This window comes from Rhineura floridana, chromosome 4 (assembly GCF_030035675.1).
Source record: "Rhineura floridana isolate rRhiFlo1 chromosome 4, rRhiFlo1.hap2, whole genome shotgun sequence".
NCBI classification, from domain to species: Eukaryota; Metazoa; Chordata; class Lepidosauria; order Squamata; family Rhineuridae; genus Rhineura; species Rhineura floridana.
Window position 1 is genome coordinate 144,234,126 of NC_084483.1, and position 18,857 is coordinate 144,252,982.

General features: G+C 41.7%; 1 protein-coding gene across 4 annotated transcripts in view; it reads left to right on the forward strand.

Annotated features, from left to right (window-relative positions):
• CNST (consortin, connexin sorting protein) overlaps window positions 1-18,857 on the forward strand; it is an 89,844-nt gene that overhangs the window by 32,208 nt on the left and 38,779 nt on the right. For 3 of the 4 annotated variants that reach the window (XM_061624641.1, XM_061624639.1, XM_061624640.1), the window contains exons 4-7: window positions 454-632; window positions 11,523-11,553; window positions 13,354-13,440; window positions 13,772-13,886. In XM_061624641.1, the coding sequence (XP_061480625.1) occupies window positions 454-632; window positions 11,523-11,553; window positions 13,354-13,440; window positions 13,772-13,886 (412 nt within the window). Of the gene's footprint in view, window positions 1-453; window positions 633-11,522; window positions 11,554-11,610; window positions 12,125-13,318; window positions 13,441-13,771; window positions 13,887-18,857 lie in introns of those variants that run through there. The other variant, XM_061624642.1, reaches the window with a different exon arrangement.

Genomic DNA, 18,857 nt, shown 5'->3' on the forward strand with positions numbered 1-18,857 from the left:
TTTATTGGTTAAACTATGTGATGAATGTTTTATTCACTGCTGCATTTGGCTGCATTTATGTGGACTGTTTCTAAACTTGGGAAGGCAGAAGCCTGCTCAAACTGGGGGATTTTCCTGCACCTCAAAAAAAATGAGAGAGTTGAGGAACCTTCAGGAAAGGCCTGGAATGTGGCAAAGGGGACTGTATTGTAAGATGGAATTGCTGAAAACTGGGTGGAGGCAACAAGTAGGAACAGTTCCCCTCTCAATGTGGCATCTTCTGCCACAGCCCATTTTTTGTTTGTTTGTTTGGTGAAAGACCCTTGACCTTCCAGAGTGGCTTTTCATTGGTTTGGAGGAGAGGCAGAAAAGTCCCATTGTATGAGCAGATGTTTGCTCATGCAAGTTTGAACACAACCCTATATGTTTCTTTCTGAGAGTCTTCACTGTTGTCTTCTTTGGACACTTCTGCAGCCAAGCAAGAGAAGACTGGCATTACGGCAACAGCTTGTAGACAAGATGAAGATGGAAACAAGACAAATGCAAACTGCCCAGCAAAGGATCGAACCCTGACTTTGCAATCCCTCTTCTCACTTCTTCGAGAAGAATTTGACCAGATGGATTCAAGAGTGCTTCCTCTGTGCCTCCATCAGGTAATGAAAATACCTGTCTTGGATTCATGAGTGACTTTATAAGTCAGGTTAAAATGCCAATAGTCAGATACCTGGACTTCTTTAAGAATTGACAATTTTTCTAGTTATAACAAATTCCATTGGATAAAATGGATAAACTTATTTAAACTTATTCAGCTAAGAAATCTCTTACAAAGTAATTAAAGTATTTGGTCTGAGAGAACACAGCAGAAGTATACATTTCTCAGAAGTGGAATGGAATGGAAGGGCAAACTATCTAAATACTTTATAGAAAACTAAATCCCAGAATTTTACATATATGAATCAATAAATTAAATTGGGGTAACTGCTAGTTATGAAGTTACAACTGACCTCAGATTGCTGAATGGTGTTAATTAGAATACTTAATATTCTCAAATTCAAAAGAAGGCACTATGATAGTCTGTTGTATCATTAAACAGCAGGATTGGATTCAGACTTAAGTTAATTGAACTTAGTTCCCATTAAACGCAATGGGACAAATTAGTCATGAATTAGAAGTATGGGGTATGGCCATGAGTGAATGGTAGAACATCTGTTTGGCATGTCCTAAGGTCCTAGGTTCAGTCCTGGGCATCTTCAGTTAGGACTGGGAAAGAACTCTGCCTGAAATCCTGGGGAGCCACTGCCAGTCAGTCTAGACAATACTGAGCTAGATGAACTAATGGTCTGACTCAGTGTAAGGCAATTACCTGTGTTCTTAGGGGACTAAGTCCAAATAACGTAGTCTGGATACAACGCATTAGAGTCTTGAGGCACCTTAAAATCTAGCAAATACATTGTGGCATAAGTTTTTGTTGGCCAGCACCCATCATTGATCCATAAAAGCGTATGGCACTGTTTATTTGTTAGTATTTAAGGTGCCACAGTAATTCATTATTTCCAAGTATTTGCTTTCGGGTCGGGGCTGGGGGAGAGAAGATTATAATCCTGAGGACTGTAGCAGAAGTATTCAAATACGTGGAGGTTGGAAATACATAAACTTTATGGCTATAACTTTTATTTCTCTATACATATATTTGATGCTTTGATAAAATATAAATAGAAAATAAATTTAGTGCAATCTATACATGTCTACCCAAAAGTGTGATCCACTGTGTTCAGTGGGACTTATTCCCAGATACAGGTATCCAGGATTAGAAATTATATTTCTCTCACTATTTACCATGGAAATCTCTGTCAAATTTATTTTTATTAATTTCAAAGCCTTTTTATTGGTCAGTGTCATATGATGGTGAAGACAGCCTTTTGTGTTTCAAACTGCAGGTTATGCACTATTTCTATTTCGAACGTATTAACAGTTGAATCTGAAACTGCAATTTGATGTAAAATCAGACTGATTACAATATGTTGCTACTTAAGCAATGTTGCTACTTAAGCAATGACTCTAACTTCGCCTGTCCAAGATGCTGTATCCACGGCCGAGCAGTCCTATTCAGGATCCACTCTGCTCACCCCGTATGGGGAGGGGGCTAGAAAAGGTGTCCTAAACATAGTCTGCCTAATCTCTCCCTGACTGGATTACTGTGTCCAGTGGGGTCACCACTTAGCGATTGCAAAAGACAATTGAATTTCAGAACATGGAACATACAGACATTGCTGGACAATACAAATAGCGAATGTCCTGAACACAGGACTGCCATCATTGCGAGGGAGTTGAGAAGTTTTAATATCGACATAGCAGCACTCCAAGAAACTTGAAGAGAGGAGAAGGACAATTGTAGGAAGAAAAAGGAGGTTATTCCTTCTTCTGGAAAGGATTGCCTGAACAAGAATGACAAATACATGGAGTAGGCTTTGCTATTAAAAATATTCTTGTGAAACTCTTGTCAGAAGTTTGGCATTAATGAACGACTCTCAACTCTCCAGTTAAAACTCGCCAAAAATCAGCAGGCAAGTATTATAAGTGCTTATACACCAACATTAGATGCTGATGAAGACATCAAGGAAATATTTTATACCCAGCTGGACACCATCTTATTAGAGATGCCTAAGGAAGATAAAATTATTTCAGTGCAAGTTGGGCATGATTTTGATTTATGGCCAGAAACTATTGGGAAAGAAGGAGTTGGCAACAGCAACCTGAATGGAATTCTACTTCTGACTAAATGTGCAGAGCATAATCTTGTTATTACAAACACGCTCTTTCACCAGAAAAATAAATTTAAAACGTCATGGAAGCACCCTCAGTCGAAACCCTGGCATCTTCTAGATTACGTAATTATCCGTGCTAGAGATTGTTGTGATGTACTCCTCACTAGGGCCATGACGAGTGCTGATGACTGCTGGACAGATCACCAATTAATCCTCCGGGTTCCGACTCATAGAGAGGCCCAGAGGGTGATGACAAGTCTAGGGCCTTCTCAGTGGTGGCCCCCGAACTCTGGAACAGTCTCCCCGAGGAGGTGCGCTTGGCGCCAACATTGTTATCCTTTCAGCGCCAAGTTAAAACCTTCCTCTTTTCCGAGGCATTTTCATTTTAATTTTAATTTAAGCTAACTTAATTTTAAATCTGTTGTAATTGATTTTAGATTGTTTTATTTTTATATGTCTTTGTTGTATTACTGCGTATTTTATTGTATTTCTTGTGTTCACCGCCCAGAGAGCTATTGCTAGTCGGGCGGTATAAAAGTCTATAATATTATTATTATTATTATTATTATTATTATTATTATTATTATTATTATTATTATTATTATTATTATTATTATTATTGATGATGATGATGATGGTGATGATGATAATTGATCCACTATGGCCATTAAAATTGTTCCTCAATGTAGGCCCCAAGGAAGAAAATCAAGGCATAAAAAGAACACCCATGCCCTTCAAGATCCTATTAAGCGAGCTTGTTTTCAAACAACGCTTAAGAAACATCTACCCTTGGAAATCCCTGAAAATGTCGAGGAACACTGGATTAAACTGAAGACTTCCATTATTGCAGCATGTGAACAAACTATTGGATACCAAACTAAGAAACATCAGGACTGGTTTGATAAGAATGATACTGAGATTGAACATATCATTGAAAGAAAAGGAAGGCCTTCTGCATATGGCAGAATGACATTGACTGTACTGCTAAAAAAAAAATCTATGCCAATGCAAAGGCTGAGGTCTGACAAAGAACTAGAGAACTTAAGAACTCCTGGTGGACAAAGAAAGCTCAAGAAATCCAGCATTTTGCAGATGCTCATGATATACAGGGCTTTTTTAATGCCACAAAGGCCATCTATGGACCAAGAAATCATGGTACAAATCCCTTACGCTGAAAGGAAGATACCAAACTTCTTAAGGATAAAGAGTCTATTGCACTGCATTGGAAAGAGCATTACCAAGACTTCCTTAATTGTAACTCTTATTGTGGCTGGTGAGTTCTTCTCACAAATTCCTCAACAACAAACCAGAGACTAGCTTGCAGTATCCCCAAATCTGGATGAAGCCAGTAAAACGATTAAACACATGAAGAATAACAAAGCTAGTGGACCTGATGGGATTCCTGCTGAAGTCTTTAAAGAAGGTGGGCCTGAACTTACACGACTTCATAAGCTCATTGAAAAGATCTGGATGAGGGAGGAGATCCAGGAAGACCTTAGGGATTCCATAATATCACCCTTTTTAAGAAGGGTGATAGAACAGATTTTGGGGCTACCAAGGCATCTGTCTTCTTGCTACTGCAGGTAAAATCCTTGCAAGGATCCTCACAAATCACCTCCTACCTATCTCAGAAGACATCCTCCCCAAATCCCAAAATGGTTCCTGCCCTTCCAGGAGGGCAGTGGACATGATCTTCTCTGCACAACAGCTTCAAGAAAAATGCCGGGAGCAAAACCAACCTCTATATATGGCATCTATTTATCTTACTAAGGCCTTTGATACTGTAAATCAAACTGCTGTCTGGACCATCCTTCTGAAAATTGGATGCCTTGATAAATTTGTGAATATTTTGCAATTCTTCCATGACAACATGACAGAACAATTTTGGATAACAGTGGCTCTCAAAGCAATCCATTCAGAGTGGGATAAGGCGTAAAACAGGGATGTGTCATTGCTCCAACTTTATTTGCCATTTTCATTGCCATGATCCTACACCTAGTTGAGGGGAAACTTCCCACTGGTGTGGAAATCACATATCGAACAGATGGAAAGCTTTTTAATCTCAGTAGGCTGAAAGCAAAAAGTAAGATAATTACAAGCTGTCATAGAACTTCAGTATGCCAATGATAATGTAGTCTCCACACGTTCAGAGGAAGATCTTCAAACTATCCTAAATGTCTCTGCAGAAGCATATAGAAAGCTTGGGCTCTCGCTTAATATCAAAAAACCACAGTGCTTCATCAGCAGATGCGAACTAGTCCCTCTGTAGCACCATCAATCCAGCTTAATGGTGTGACGATGGAGAACGTTGATCACTTTTCTTATCTTGGCAGCTGTCTCTCTGTAAAAGCTGACATCAGTGCTGAAATTCAACATCATCTGAGCTCTGCGAGTGCCTCATTGTCCTGAATGAAGCTTAGAGGATCGGGATATTCACAGGGAGACCAAAATGCTTATTTACAAAGCCACGGTACTATCGACCTTACTGTACGCCTGTGAAACATGGACCATTATAAACGCCACTCCCTACTTCTTGAAAGAGTCCACCAACACTGCCTCCGGAAAATTCTGCAAATAGCTTGGGAAGATAGGCTGACTAATGTTAGCGTATTAGAAGAAGCAAAGACCACCAGCATTGAAACAATGATCTTCCAACATCAACTTCGCTGGACCAGCCATGTTGTTCAAATGCATGATCACCATCTTCCAAAGCAGCTACTCTGTGGGGTAAGTGTATCATATAACAGGAGGATGGCTATTATCAAAGATGCTATGGACTTTGAAGAAGCACGAATACAGAGCAAAAGGAACAAACGAGCTGAGCAGAAGGCACGTCAAACAAATCCTCATTGCAACTGACTTCCATCTGGAAACCTATGTCCTCACTGTAGGAGGCTGTGTGGATCTAGGATTGGCCTCCACAGTCCTTTCAGACCCACTGCTAAAGACTTTATTTTAGAAAACAATCTTACTCAGTCACGAGTGATTGCCAGTGAAAATGAAAAAATGCTTAAACTGCTCCACTTACGGAGAGGTGGGCATGGTCAATTAAAAACATAGAGCACCCCTAGAATTTTGCTAGAATATAATAATAATAATAATAAATTTAATTTATAAGTCGCCTATCTGGCCAATGGCCACTCTAGGCGACGTACATAAAAGAATTAAAATACAATACAGTAAAATACAATAATACAATTAAAACAGTGCAGCAGCAAGTAATAATAATACAGGGTACGAGGCACGTAATCATAAGAGTTAACCCTCCCTGGAGGTCCCAAAGGCCTGTTGAAAGAGCCAGGTCTTTAAGGCTTTGCAAAATGCATTTAGGGAAGAGGCGTGCCGTAGATCTTGTGGGAGGGAGTTCCAAAGAGTGGGGGCCGCCACTGAGAATGCCGTCTCTCTAGTTCCCGCCAATCTAGCTGTTTTTGTTGGCGGGATTGAGAGAAGGCCCTGTGCGGCTGATCGTGTCAGGCGGCATAATTGGTGGCGTTGCAGGCGCTCCTTTAGATAGACTGGGCCGAAACCGTATAGGGATTTGAAGGTTAATACCAACACCTTGAATTGGGCCCGGAAAACAACAGGAAGCCAGTGTAGATCGAACAACACAGGTGTGATATGATCCCAGCGGCGACTATTCATAAGTAATCAAGCCGCCGCGTTTTGTATAAGTTGTAGTTTCCGGACTGTTTTCAAGGGTAACCCCACGTAGAGCACATTACAGTAATCCAATCGAGAGGTGACCAGGGCATGTACTACCAGTGGGAGCTGATGAGCAGGAAGGTAGGGTTGCAGCCTTCGTATGAGGTGTAGCTGATACCAGGCCGCCCGGCTCACTGCCGAAATCTGAGCCTCCATGGACAGCCTGGAATCAAGTACAACCCCAAGGCTACGGACCTGGTCCTTCAGGGGTAGCTCACCCCGTTGAACTTCAGGTCAACATCTCCCAACCTTCTCTTGTCCCCCACGAGTAGCACCTCGGTCTTATCGGGGTTCAACTTCAGCCTGTTCCTTCCCATCCATCCACTCACGGATTCCAGGCACTTGGACAAGGTCTCCACAGCCGACTCTGGTGAAGATTTAAATGAGAGATAGAGCTGAGTGTCATCTGCATATTGGTGACACTGCAGCCCAAATCTCCTGATGATTGTCCCCAGCGGCTTTATATAAATGTTAAATAGCATGTGGCACACCACAATTGAGAGGCCAAGGGTCTGAAACCTCCTCCCCCAATGCTACCTGTTGGTACCTATCGGAGAGAAAGGAACGGAACCACTGCAATACAGTACCTCCAATTCCCAATCCCTCCAGGCGATGTAAAAGGATACTGTGGTCGACAGTATCAAAAGCCGCTGAGAGATCGAGGAGGACAAGAAAGGTGAATTCTCCCCTATCTAATGCCCTCCTCATATCATCTACCAGAGCGACCAAGGCTGTTTCGGTTCCGTGACCAGTCCTGAAGCCCGATTGGTATGGATCCAAGTAATCCGTTTCATCCAAGTGTGCTGACAACTGGTTGGCCACCACTCGCTCGATGACCTTACCCAAGAATGGAAGATTCGAAATTGGGCGAAAGTTATTAAAAACTTGGGGATCCAAGGAGGACTTCTTCAAGATGGGCTTTACAATTGCCTCCTTGAAAGCTGATAGCATCACACCCTCTTGCAAGGATGCGTTTACCACCGCTTTAATCCCCATGCCCAATTTCTCTTTGCAGCTCAGAAGGAGCCATGATAGGCAAGGATCATTCAGGCAAGTGGTAGGCTTCACAGTTGAGAGCACCTTGTCCACATCCTCAGAAGGGAGAAGCTGAAACCGATCCCAATTTACCGGCTTGCAACTGGCCAACTCTGGTTCATTTACTGTGTCCACGGCGCACGGGATCGAGCTCTGTAAGTGTTCGATTTAATCGGCGAAGTGCTTTGCCAATATGTCACAGGAGGCCTTTGATTGTTCCAAGGGTTCCTGAGCAACTGGACCGACCAGGCTTCGGACCACCTGGGACAGCACTCCGCGGACGCAATAGAGGCAGCAAAGAAAGCCTTCTTTCCTGCCCTTATTGCCACTTGGTAGGCAGCTACTGCTGCTCTAACCTGTGTCCGGACATCTTCGGAACGGGATTTCCGCCACCGGCGTTCTAGTCGTCTCACCTCCTGTCTCAGCGAACGCAACCGTGGTGTATACCACGGTGCTAACTGAGTTCTATTCAGGGGGAGAGGACGTTTCGGAGCCACCCGGTCTAATGCCCTGGTGATCCCATCATTCCACTCCCTCACCAGGGTTTCGACCGGGCGGCCTTCAGCAGGTTCCAATTCCCCAAGCGCAGTTAGGAATCCTTTTGGATCCATCAGGCGCCTGGGGTGGACCATTCTAATAGGTCCTTCACCCCTGCGGAGGGGGTGCGGCATTGAGAAGTCTATGTTTACCAGGTAGTGATCTGACCATGACACAGGGGTGGAATAAACCACTCCCAACTTCAGAACACTTCTCTCCTCTTCCAGGACAAACACAAGGTCGAGAGCATGACCGGCTACATGGGTGGGACCCCTATTACTAAGGCGCAGTTCCCAGGAAATCCCGAGGGGCTCCAGTGAGAGTGGACTCGGCATGCACGTTGAAGTCACCCAGCACTAACAATTCTGGGGACAACGCCCGTACAGCCGAGACCACCTCCAGCACCTCGGTCAGGGAGTCTGCTGTGCAGCGGGGTGGGCGGTACACTAGCAGGATCCCTAGACTGCCCTTCGGGCCCAACCTCCAGTACATGCAATCAACACATTGAGTCTTACGGAGAGGGAGTCTGGCAAAAACCAAGGGCTCTCAATAGATGACTGCCATGCCCCCTCCCCGCCTGCCCACCCTCAGCTGCTGTGCATAACGGAAACCTGATGGACACATGGCCTCAAGAATGGGAGCAGAGGCCTCGTCCAACCAAGTTTCCGTAATACATGCCAGGTCTGCTCGCTCATCCAAAATCATATCATGGATGAGCGAAGTTTTTTGTGCCACAGACCTGGCATTACACAACAACAGTCGAAGGTCGGTAGGAACCTTGCGTCCCCCAGTTTTCGTCTGGTTCTGGACAGACCCGGAACAGGGGATGGGTATAACACATCTATCCCCTGTTCCCCTATTTTGGCGTGGTCTGCCAGCAGCACCCTTCTAATATATTTCACCTCCCACTATTTTATCTTGTGCATACTGAGACACTCCTCATGTCCATTGGAAACTATTCTGCAGAATAGTCAGTGCCATTATTCCACAATTATTTTTGGAGTTTTTTTTAGTGTTGCAGAGTGTTGCTGTACTTCACATATTCACAGTAACAGATGCTCGTTAGGAAATGTCACTAAAATTGCAAAGTAAATCGAACATATTTAAAGTGACTATCTGAATGATATCAACTGTTTTAATATAGTTGCTTCCTCCTGCAGGTGTTACCACTACTCCCCATATGCTCAGAGGCACATTTTACGCAGGAAGTGGATTGGACTGTGAAAGACCAAGCCAAATTGTTTTTGCATTTCTACAAATTTGTAGGACAGTCAAATATCTCAGAGAGGAGGTCAGGTCTCCTCCCCTATAGCTACCCAGTTTCCGTACTTTTTAAAGCTTGATAGAAATATCTGTTGGCTATAGGTATTATGTTCTTAAACTGCAAGGTTTTTTGCTCATTAGTGAATTTCTCTGCTTTTTAATCCAGGAGGTAAGAAATGGATCCTGTGCAAGTTTGCTGAGAATGGATTGATCATTCGCATGCTTATTGAGTTCAGTGGGATTTACTCCCCTGCAATCATGCTTAGGATAGGTGAAACTGACCACAGGGGATGGGGAGGAGGGGGATGGGAGCAGGCAGGAGGGGGAGGAGGAAGGCAGCTTTGGTTATTTGCATTTTTATTGAGTTCAGTGGGATTTACTCTCGTACAATCATGCTTAGGATAGGTAAAACTGACCATGGGGAGGGAGGCCTGGAATGGGCAGGGGAGGAGGAAGAGGGGAGGAGAGGAAGAAGGAAGGAGGAAGGGAGAGGAGAGGGGAAGGAGGGGAAAGGCAGGTCTGATCATTTGCATGCTTATTGAGTTCAATGGGATTTACTCCTGTGCAATCATGGCTAGGATAGGTAAAACTGACCATGGGGGAAGAGGAAGGGAGGGGAGAGAAGAGGGGAGGGGGAAGGAGGAGATTGAAATGGGAGGGGGGAGGGATGAAGGAAGGGGAACAGAAGGGGCAAAAGGGAGGTGATGGGAGGGAGGAAGAGGGGAGGAGGGGAAAGGCAGGTCTGATAATTTGCATGCTTATTGAGTTCAATGGGATTTACTCCTGTGCAATCATGCTTAGGATAGGTAAAACTGACCATGGGGGAGGGGGAGGAGAAGGGGAAGAGCAGTGGGGAGGGGAAGGAGGAAGAGAGGGAAGGAGAGAATTGGAAGGTGACGGGGGGAAGGGGAAAGAGGAGGGAAGGGGAAAGAGGGAGAGGATATGGGGAGGGGAGGGGAGGTTTGATCATTTGCGTTCTTTTTGAGTTCAGTGGGATTTACTCCTGGGGAGTCATGTGTAGGATAGGTGAAACTGACCTGGAGAAGGGGCAGGGAGGGGAGGAGGAGGGCAATAAGGGGAGGGGAGGAAATTGGATGGGTGGTCACTGGGCAGAGGGGAAGCCCCTTTCCAAAAGGAAAACATTGTGAACAGTATCATTCTTTTTCAGGTTTCCCCCCACCTTTTCATTCTACAGCAGGCACATGTATCTTCCCACCCAAATTTAAACCAAAGCTGGCCCTGGCCACGTCCACATCAGATCTTTATTTCACTTTAGATAGTCATGGCTTCTCCCAAACAATCCTGGGAAGTGTATTTAGTGAAGGGTGCTGAGAGTTGCTAGATGCCCTGTTCCTCTCACAGAGCTTCAGTCAGAGCGGCTGACTGTTAAATCACTCTGACCACTGGACTCCGTCAGCGGGAGTCTCCTCTTAGCATCCTTCACAAACTACACTTTCCAGGATACTTTGGGGGAAGCCCTGACTGTCTAAAGTGAAATATAGGTCTGGCATGGGTGTGGCCCACTGATTAGCCAAGCAGCTGTGAGTCTGGCTTTTAGAACACTGACAGTTGGTTCTTACTGAGCATGCCCAACATCACTGAGTTCAATGCTAAATCTCTTAAATTAATTAAAATTCAGCCAGACATTTTTTTAACTTTTAAACTGCAGGCAATGAAGGTCAGAGTATGGGGCAAGGTCAGTAATGGGATTACAGGTACTCTGTAAACATGGCTGATCTTTAATGAATTTCAACATATTATGAGAACTGTGTCAGAAAATGGTCCCAAAGGGGTCGGCTTTTTCTCTCTCTCTTTTTACAGTTGGAACTCTAGATTCTCTCTGAGTGTTTTGTGTATCGCCATTAAAAATTAGAGGGTTGTTAAGCAAGTGTTTCTGAGTTCAGGACTGTAAGTTTTGTAAGATTTTGTTTTGAAATATGCTTATGGGAAGCAGCAGAATGACATAGGGGGTATTTTCAATTTAACATTGCAGAATGCGAAAAATCCATTCTGGCTATAGTATACAGCCGCTCTTGTGGCTGTATAATTTCCAAAACATAATTGCCACGTCTAATCTCACTTTCTGTATAAATAGTAACTTCAGCAATCATGGTACAGAGTACCACATTCATGTACATTTTCTTCACAATATAGATTCTGGGGTGGTTTCTGGAGCATGTTATGAAGTGTGATGATATAATAAATATATGAAAAAGCTGTTTTCTTTGCTTTCCTTTACAGATTGCTGAAACCTATTTTCAAGATGGAGAATGTATCCTTTTTAAAATCAAGATTAATTTGCCGTTGTTTTCAGCATGTTGCTGAAGGTTTTCTACAACAGGTCAAAGTGGAAAAGTTATGATTATCCTTAAGTGCAATTATTCTGATTTCTTAATTTCCAGAGGAACATATATAAATATTGAATTGTTCTCTCAACTATGTACAAACACAGTACATATTCCTGCAAGAACTCTAAGAGCACACTGTAAAAAACAAGCAAACCCAGAGATGTTAATCTATTAAAGTCTTATTCATGGGCCATGACTGTATGTAAGCTTGTTCTATCATGCATAATACTTTTGATCTTCTCATTCTGTGCCAGCCTAAGAGGCTTTTGCATTTAGTCTGGCCTGTTTCTGAATACTCATGGATCATGGCAACTTTTTTCTGAAGAGCCAGTGGAGAATTCCACTGTTTTTCATCATTTTTATTTATTTTGTTTCATTTTATTCTCCAATTTGTTTCTTCTTGTTAGGTTCGTTCAAGTCGATTACGACTTATGGTGACCCTATGAATCAGCGACCTCCAATAGCATCTGTCATGAACCACCCTGTTCAGATCTTGTAAGTTCAGGTCTGTGGCTTCCTTTATGGAATCAATCCATCTCTTGTTTGGTCTTCCTTTTTTTCTACTCCCTTCTGTTTTTCTTAGCATTATTGTCTTTTCTAGTGAATCATGTCTTCTCATTATGTGTCCAAAGTATGATAACCTCAGTTTGTAGATCATCATTAATCACATCAGCATAACTGCAGATTGGTTTGCAATAAGGCACAAAATAAAAAAATAGATAAAATGCAACAATAATTAAAAATAACTCAGTTAATAAAAACAAGTAACAAAAGTACAAGTAACAGTAAAACCAAAGAGCAGTTACTAAGTTTACACCAAGTGCCGAGAGTAAGATTGTTTTTACTTGCTGGCAGAAACCCGTCACAATCTCCTCCACCCAAACATTCAGGGGAAAGCATTCCAGAGTCAGGAGCCACGCTGGTGAAGGCTCTCATGTATAGTGGCCCAAGCCAAATCCAAATACTGGAAAATGGAGTTTTCGTTAAAACTTTGGCTCCTCCAAATTATACCATGTCAGAGTGCTTGGCAAACTGTTCCTAAAACTTTTAGAGGAGCCTCCAATTCATTGTCCTTGGGGACTGACAAGGAAATTGGAGAAGCTCCAGTGTGAATTTAGTTTAAGTCTTTATACTTTGGCCCATAGATGTCTAACTTGTCTTTTCTCCAAAGGAAACTTTTTCAGAAGAATTTGTTAAAGAATATTGAAAATGAATAATAAAATATAACATCCCCAATACTTGATGCATTTCTCTTGGTTGGCTACTACCTTTGAGTAACAGTATACTAGGGCAGTTGCTATATTCTGTGACTTTCAACTAAATAACACAATCTAAATATTTAACATGAAAAGTTTATTTTAAAGTTCTCTTACAATCGGTATATTTTATAATAGTTTTACACAAGCATTTCTTAGCTGCTAGTAATGAACAATACACAGCTGTTAGAATATAAGAACTCTGCTGAATCAGATGAAAGGCTCATCTAGTCCAGCATCTAGCATCTTTAAATCTGAAAGACAAATTGCTGATGGAAGCTGTCATTCCAGAGAGCTTGTTGACCAGAAAAGGAAACCTCTGGTGACTCCAGAGTTGATTCCTGGGCCTACATAGCACCTGCATGCCAAGTTTACACCATATAATAATTGTTTTTGAAAACAATTGTGAATTATATCTATGCTTGGCTGTCAGGCTGGGTCTGTATTTTCCTTTAGTTTTCCATTCAGATGAGAAAGCCATGAAGTTTATTCAACTTGAACGTTTATATCATGAGCAGCTCCTTGCAAATCTATCTTCTATTCAGCAACAGTGGGGTAAGTGTGTCATATAATGGGAAATATCTTGTTTTTATTATAATGATATAAATCCTTTATTGCATTTTCCTAGTGGTAAGTGTTGTGAGTAGACCCAGTGATCAGTGGTTGTTTTTTATTTTACCTTTTTTCTGATATAATTTCCATGAAAAGGAACATGATTATTTTCAGTTCGGTTTCTGGTTTTTAATGTAATACTGTAATTATTCTGTGCTGCAATATGTGTTTTTATTTATTTTGAATCTAGTTTATCTAAAGGCTATTGAAAACATCTTTGAAGAATTTAACATAGTTTTAATATATGAATATTTGAAATATTTGTGTATTGCAGAAAAAAAATGGAAAGCAACAGCATCTAATGAGGTTTCAGTTCTTAAAGGTTCTGCTAAAGATCTGAATAATGAGGAGTTAGACAAACTTGCTGAACTTTGCACATCACATCAAGAGTAAGTAATAAAAAATTTTCTTAGCTACATCTCTGTGTGTGCATTTTAGTTGTACTCAAGGATTATGTGTGCCCAGTGAACACTTGACTGTTTTCTTTAAACAACAATATAGAATGGTCTTGGAACTGTCTAAATTTTCAAGAGCAGTTTGCCAATTTAGTACAGGGAGTTAGTTCTCAAAGGGGGGGGGAGTAAAAAATGTAATGAGTGCAAATTCTGGACTGTGATGGAATGACTGGGTTTTGAGATTAAATGACTTTCCTTATTTTGCTTGTAATACTTGTGCAATGTTGTATTAATAGATAAGAAAATAAAAGATAAAAATGCCGGAAGATGAAACTACAGAATTTTCATGGTCTCAACTCAGATGTCATGTTAGGCATCCTCCAAAACTGTGGTTCGGAGAATGGTTTCCAAGTCATAACTGATTACTGTGATAGTGCTAACCAAGAAAGGGCAGAGGGAATCAGCATGTGAGAGAGGAGGATGGAGCACATGGTTTGGAAGATCACTAACAGTTCATAAAATAAACCATTGAAAATCAGAGTTTTAAATTCAGAGGTTCGTGCCTGAGGTATTTCAAAGTTAATCAAGCACAATAGTGACTTCCACCTTTACTACAGCATGCATTCCACCACCGTAGGGGCATAATAATTTTATTTATTGTTATTTTATATATTTAAATAACCTTAATACTTAAGACAGTCTCTAGGTTGTTTACAAAATAACAAATACTATATATATATATACACACACACACACGTAATTGTGATTAACAAAACAAGTTTTTATTGTATTGCCAAAACCTTTCAGCTTCCGCCTTCATCAGCTGCTAACATACAAATGCTGTTACCAAGGTGGCAGTTATAGAGCTTTGAGGATGGAATGCTCAGAGGGGCTTCATTTGCGGAAGCTAAGTAGTGGTGGTACTGTCCTCCAGGTTCAGGCCATGTGGTGCCAATGTGTCCAGAGAGTATATCCAAAGGTTCTCCCTTTTAGTCAATGCTGCTAGATCTGTTGGCATCTCTATAGCTGTTATAGAAAAGTCCAACAGCCTGTGACCCTCAATGTTGAAATGTTTGCAACTGGTTGCTCCCACTTTTTTGATTAAGATTGCAGATTTGTGGTTTCTGAAACGTGTGTGTGTGTGTGAGTGAGTGAGAGAGAGAGAACGTAATTGTGATTAACCAAACAGAGAAGTGTATTATCTTAACAAAACGTTTCAGCTTCCACCGTCATCAGCTACCAACATACAAATGCTGTTACCAAGGTAGCAGTTATAGAGCTTTGAGGATGGAATGCTCAGAGGGGCTTCAAGTCCCTGTTGGACTTTTCCATTACAGCGATAGAGATGCCAGCAGATCCAGCAGCATTGCCCAAAAGGGAGAACTTTTGGATATACTCTCTGGACACATTGGCACCACATGGCCTGAACATGGAGGACAGTACCACCACTACTTATATATAAAAGACACAATGACTAACTAACAACTACAGTACAGGAATACCCCGCATTAACATACGCAATGGGGCCGGAGCAAGTATGTAAAGTGAAAATGTACTTAAAGTAAGCACTACTTTTTTTCACTTATTGATGCATGTACTGCACTGCAATCGTCATATAGGGGCATAACTGATGTAAATAACACATTTATAACTAAAATAAACAAAAAATTAAATAAAATAAACCCTGTAATGCTGTACTATTGTACTGAACTGCACTGTACAGTACTGTACTGTACTGTATGAAATTGTGAAGCCAAACAATTGAAGGCAAGGGAAAAAAATACCAATAGGCACCGCACGCACACGCTATTGGGAGTCACAAGCCAGCAGTGGCAAAAGCCAGAACTAATGATGGGCAGAGACAGAGAGAAAAGTATTAATTAATTAATTCAGAATAAAGACTGCCCTGCTTCAATTTTCACTAGGGTAAAATTGCCAATCCTATGCAAGTCTACTTAGAAGTAGGTCCCACAGATGATATTTTAAAATTACAATACTGTAGACCAATACAATACTGTAGACCAAAGAAGTGAACACAATTGTTTTTTTTTCTCAACTGGCGGGGGGGGGAGTCATAAAACTAGAATTTTTATTTAAAATAAAAACTAGAATTTTTATTATTTTTTTGTATCAATTAAAGCAGGAAAGGAAGATGGGACAATGGAGAAGTATAAAATGGGACAATGGAGAGGGAAAAATGAAATCAGGGTGATCTACAGTAAAGAGCACGAGGTACCACACACACACACACTGCTGCCACCGACCTAGGCCGGGGCAGGCAGAGCTCCAATCCCTGTTAAGTACAGTAGTAAAGAACTTAAATGTACTGTAAAGAGTACTTTACTTAAATCAGAACCTTCAGGTCAGGAGTCTCTCAGATCACTCTGATCGCTAGTCAGGAGTCTCTCAGATCGCTCTGATCGCTAGGTCAGGAGTTGCTCTGATCGCTACGGGGAGACGACGCTTCTCAATGCACGAGGCACATGGAACGCAAGTTCGGATGTTCCATCAGTGTCCGTAAGAGCGAAGCGCGCATACGTTAAGTGGGGTATGGTGGAGTATGGAGCATGTCTGTACTTGCGAGGGTCCATAAAATGAAGGTCTGTAAAGCGGGGTATTCATGTATAATGCAGTGCAGTATAAAATAATATTCCCCCAAAACCAAAACGTAGCAGCACATTTTGAAAACATTTTAAGAGTCAAAGATTCCTTTCCTCTTTCCTCTTGGCAAAGCACATTCTGATTCACCATATGCAGCATTCACCCTACTAACACATACACATCACCCCCAAATTCTGCATTACATCTACACAAATCAGACAGTACCTGCTTGTTCAGTATCACTCATCCCATTCTACTCCCACATCTCATGCACATCCACCAGTATACACAAGCATATCATCTACCCAATCATGCCAGTATCTCCTACTCGGTCACCACCCACTATCATCAATCAGTCCTTCCACTCAACTAAAATTGTACTGCAAAAACAAAACTATTCACTGACAGAACCATGTAAAACAACAAAACAAATTGCAACCAATTAATCACACAGATCTACTGTTCCCAACAGCAATCTGTTTCTCACCCACTGGAAATAGACTTTCTTTCTACCTGCCTACCTACCTACCTATCTAGTTGTTTTAAATTGTTTTAGGATATATTTTAAGCAGCTGTATTCTGCCCTGGGACTTCAGGGTGAAGGGCCAGTAATAAATTAGATCATGATGATGTATCAAAGTTGCTGAGGGAAGCAAGAAAATTAGCCATATCACATTTCGCCATCCTTCTCTCACCAAAAGACATCAACCAGGACAACTTAAAGCAGTTTCAATTTCATAAAATAGATTGATAAAGATAGTCTGTGTTATCCAAGATTGCCTGGAGTTGGGCCACCAGCACAAACTCAATCCCTTTCCTGAAGAATGGTAAATTAAATGTTAGTTGTTACTTGCAAGATTGGATAGCTCCAAAGATTTCCCCCCTACAGTAGGAGTATCATCAGTGTTTCCTTTCAGAGAAAGGTTTATATCATTGTTGTATCAGGCAGACTAGATGACTGGCATTAAGCATCCATGAAGAGCAGGGATTCTGCTTGCAAGAGGCCATTCTCCAGGCACCTAGTTAGCTCCCTCAGGCAGCAACAGCTGAGACCCAAGCAGTAGTGATCACATTTCCTCTCCAAGTTCTGTATGCAGTGTGATATCATGTGGATTTAATATGATAACTTTTATTATGGAGCAAATTTCTCTACAGACAAGTCACAATGAGCTGTTCCTCCATCTCAGTTGTGTAGGCTAAGTAATACAGATCCTGGCAAGATGGAGGCAGTGTAGGTAAATGGTTCTCAATTCTTGGAGACTGATGTGCAACCTAGTTTGGAGGGGGTCACTCTTCCCCTGAAAGAGCTGAGTACTCCTAGATTCATCTTTGTCACTAGACACCCAAGTGACCTTAGTGGCACAGAGTGTCTTTGTCTATCTTTAGTTGATTTGCTAGCTGAAGCTATTTTTAGATTGTCTAGAGCACTGTTCTTCAACTTTGGGACCCCAGATGTTATTGGATTACTCCCATCAACCCCAGCCATCTTAGCCAATGACCCATGCTCTGGTAGCTTCATGGTTGGATTACTGCAGTGCATTATATGTGGGACTGTCCTTGAAAACAACTCTGAAGCGTCACTTGGTGCAGAATATAGCCACCAGAATTTTAACTACTGTGATCAGATTTTTGCGTATTGTACTAATCTTAAAGATATTCATTGGCTGCTTGTTCACTTCTGGGTGCTGGTTCTTACTTTTAAAGCCTTAAATGGCTTGGGACCTAAATAACCCAAAGGAATACATCTTTCCATATCAATCTGCCAGTTGTTTAAGATCTTCTGCTGAGACCCTTCTCTGGTACATCCTTTATTAGAGCTCCTTTATTTCTGGCTTCCCCAGGTATTCAATTCAAAGATGGAGGCTCTTGCTCAGTTGGATCTTGCAGCTTCCTTTGAGTAGCTGGCCCCACCCTTGATTAGTGGAGTCTCTACTTTTAAAGGGACCTGGTCTCGTTCTGAGCTGGAATATCGGAGACTGAAGTTGGTAATGCAACTTTCAGGCTGAAGAGGTGGTGGTGTCATGGGTTGTTATGGAGCTGGATCATCTGAGGAGGCAGGGATGTCACATTCTCATCCTAGTCAGATATATACTCTGAATCCTTGGCCCTTTCCCTAAGGTGAAGAGTCAGACCCCTGACTCATGACAATTCCATAACAAAGAGAGCCTTTTCAGCTGTGGCTTTGCAGTTCTGGAATGCCCTCCATAAAGAAGTTTGCCTGGTGCTGATGTTGCCATCTTTTCAGTGCCAGATTTATTTCTGTTGTTTGTATTGAGACACAAATTGTTGTACATTGCCCTTAAATCTTAATAGGAAGAAGAGTGGTATATAAATGTTTTAAATAAATAAAATGGGTTCTAATCT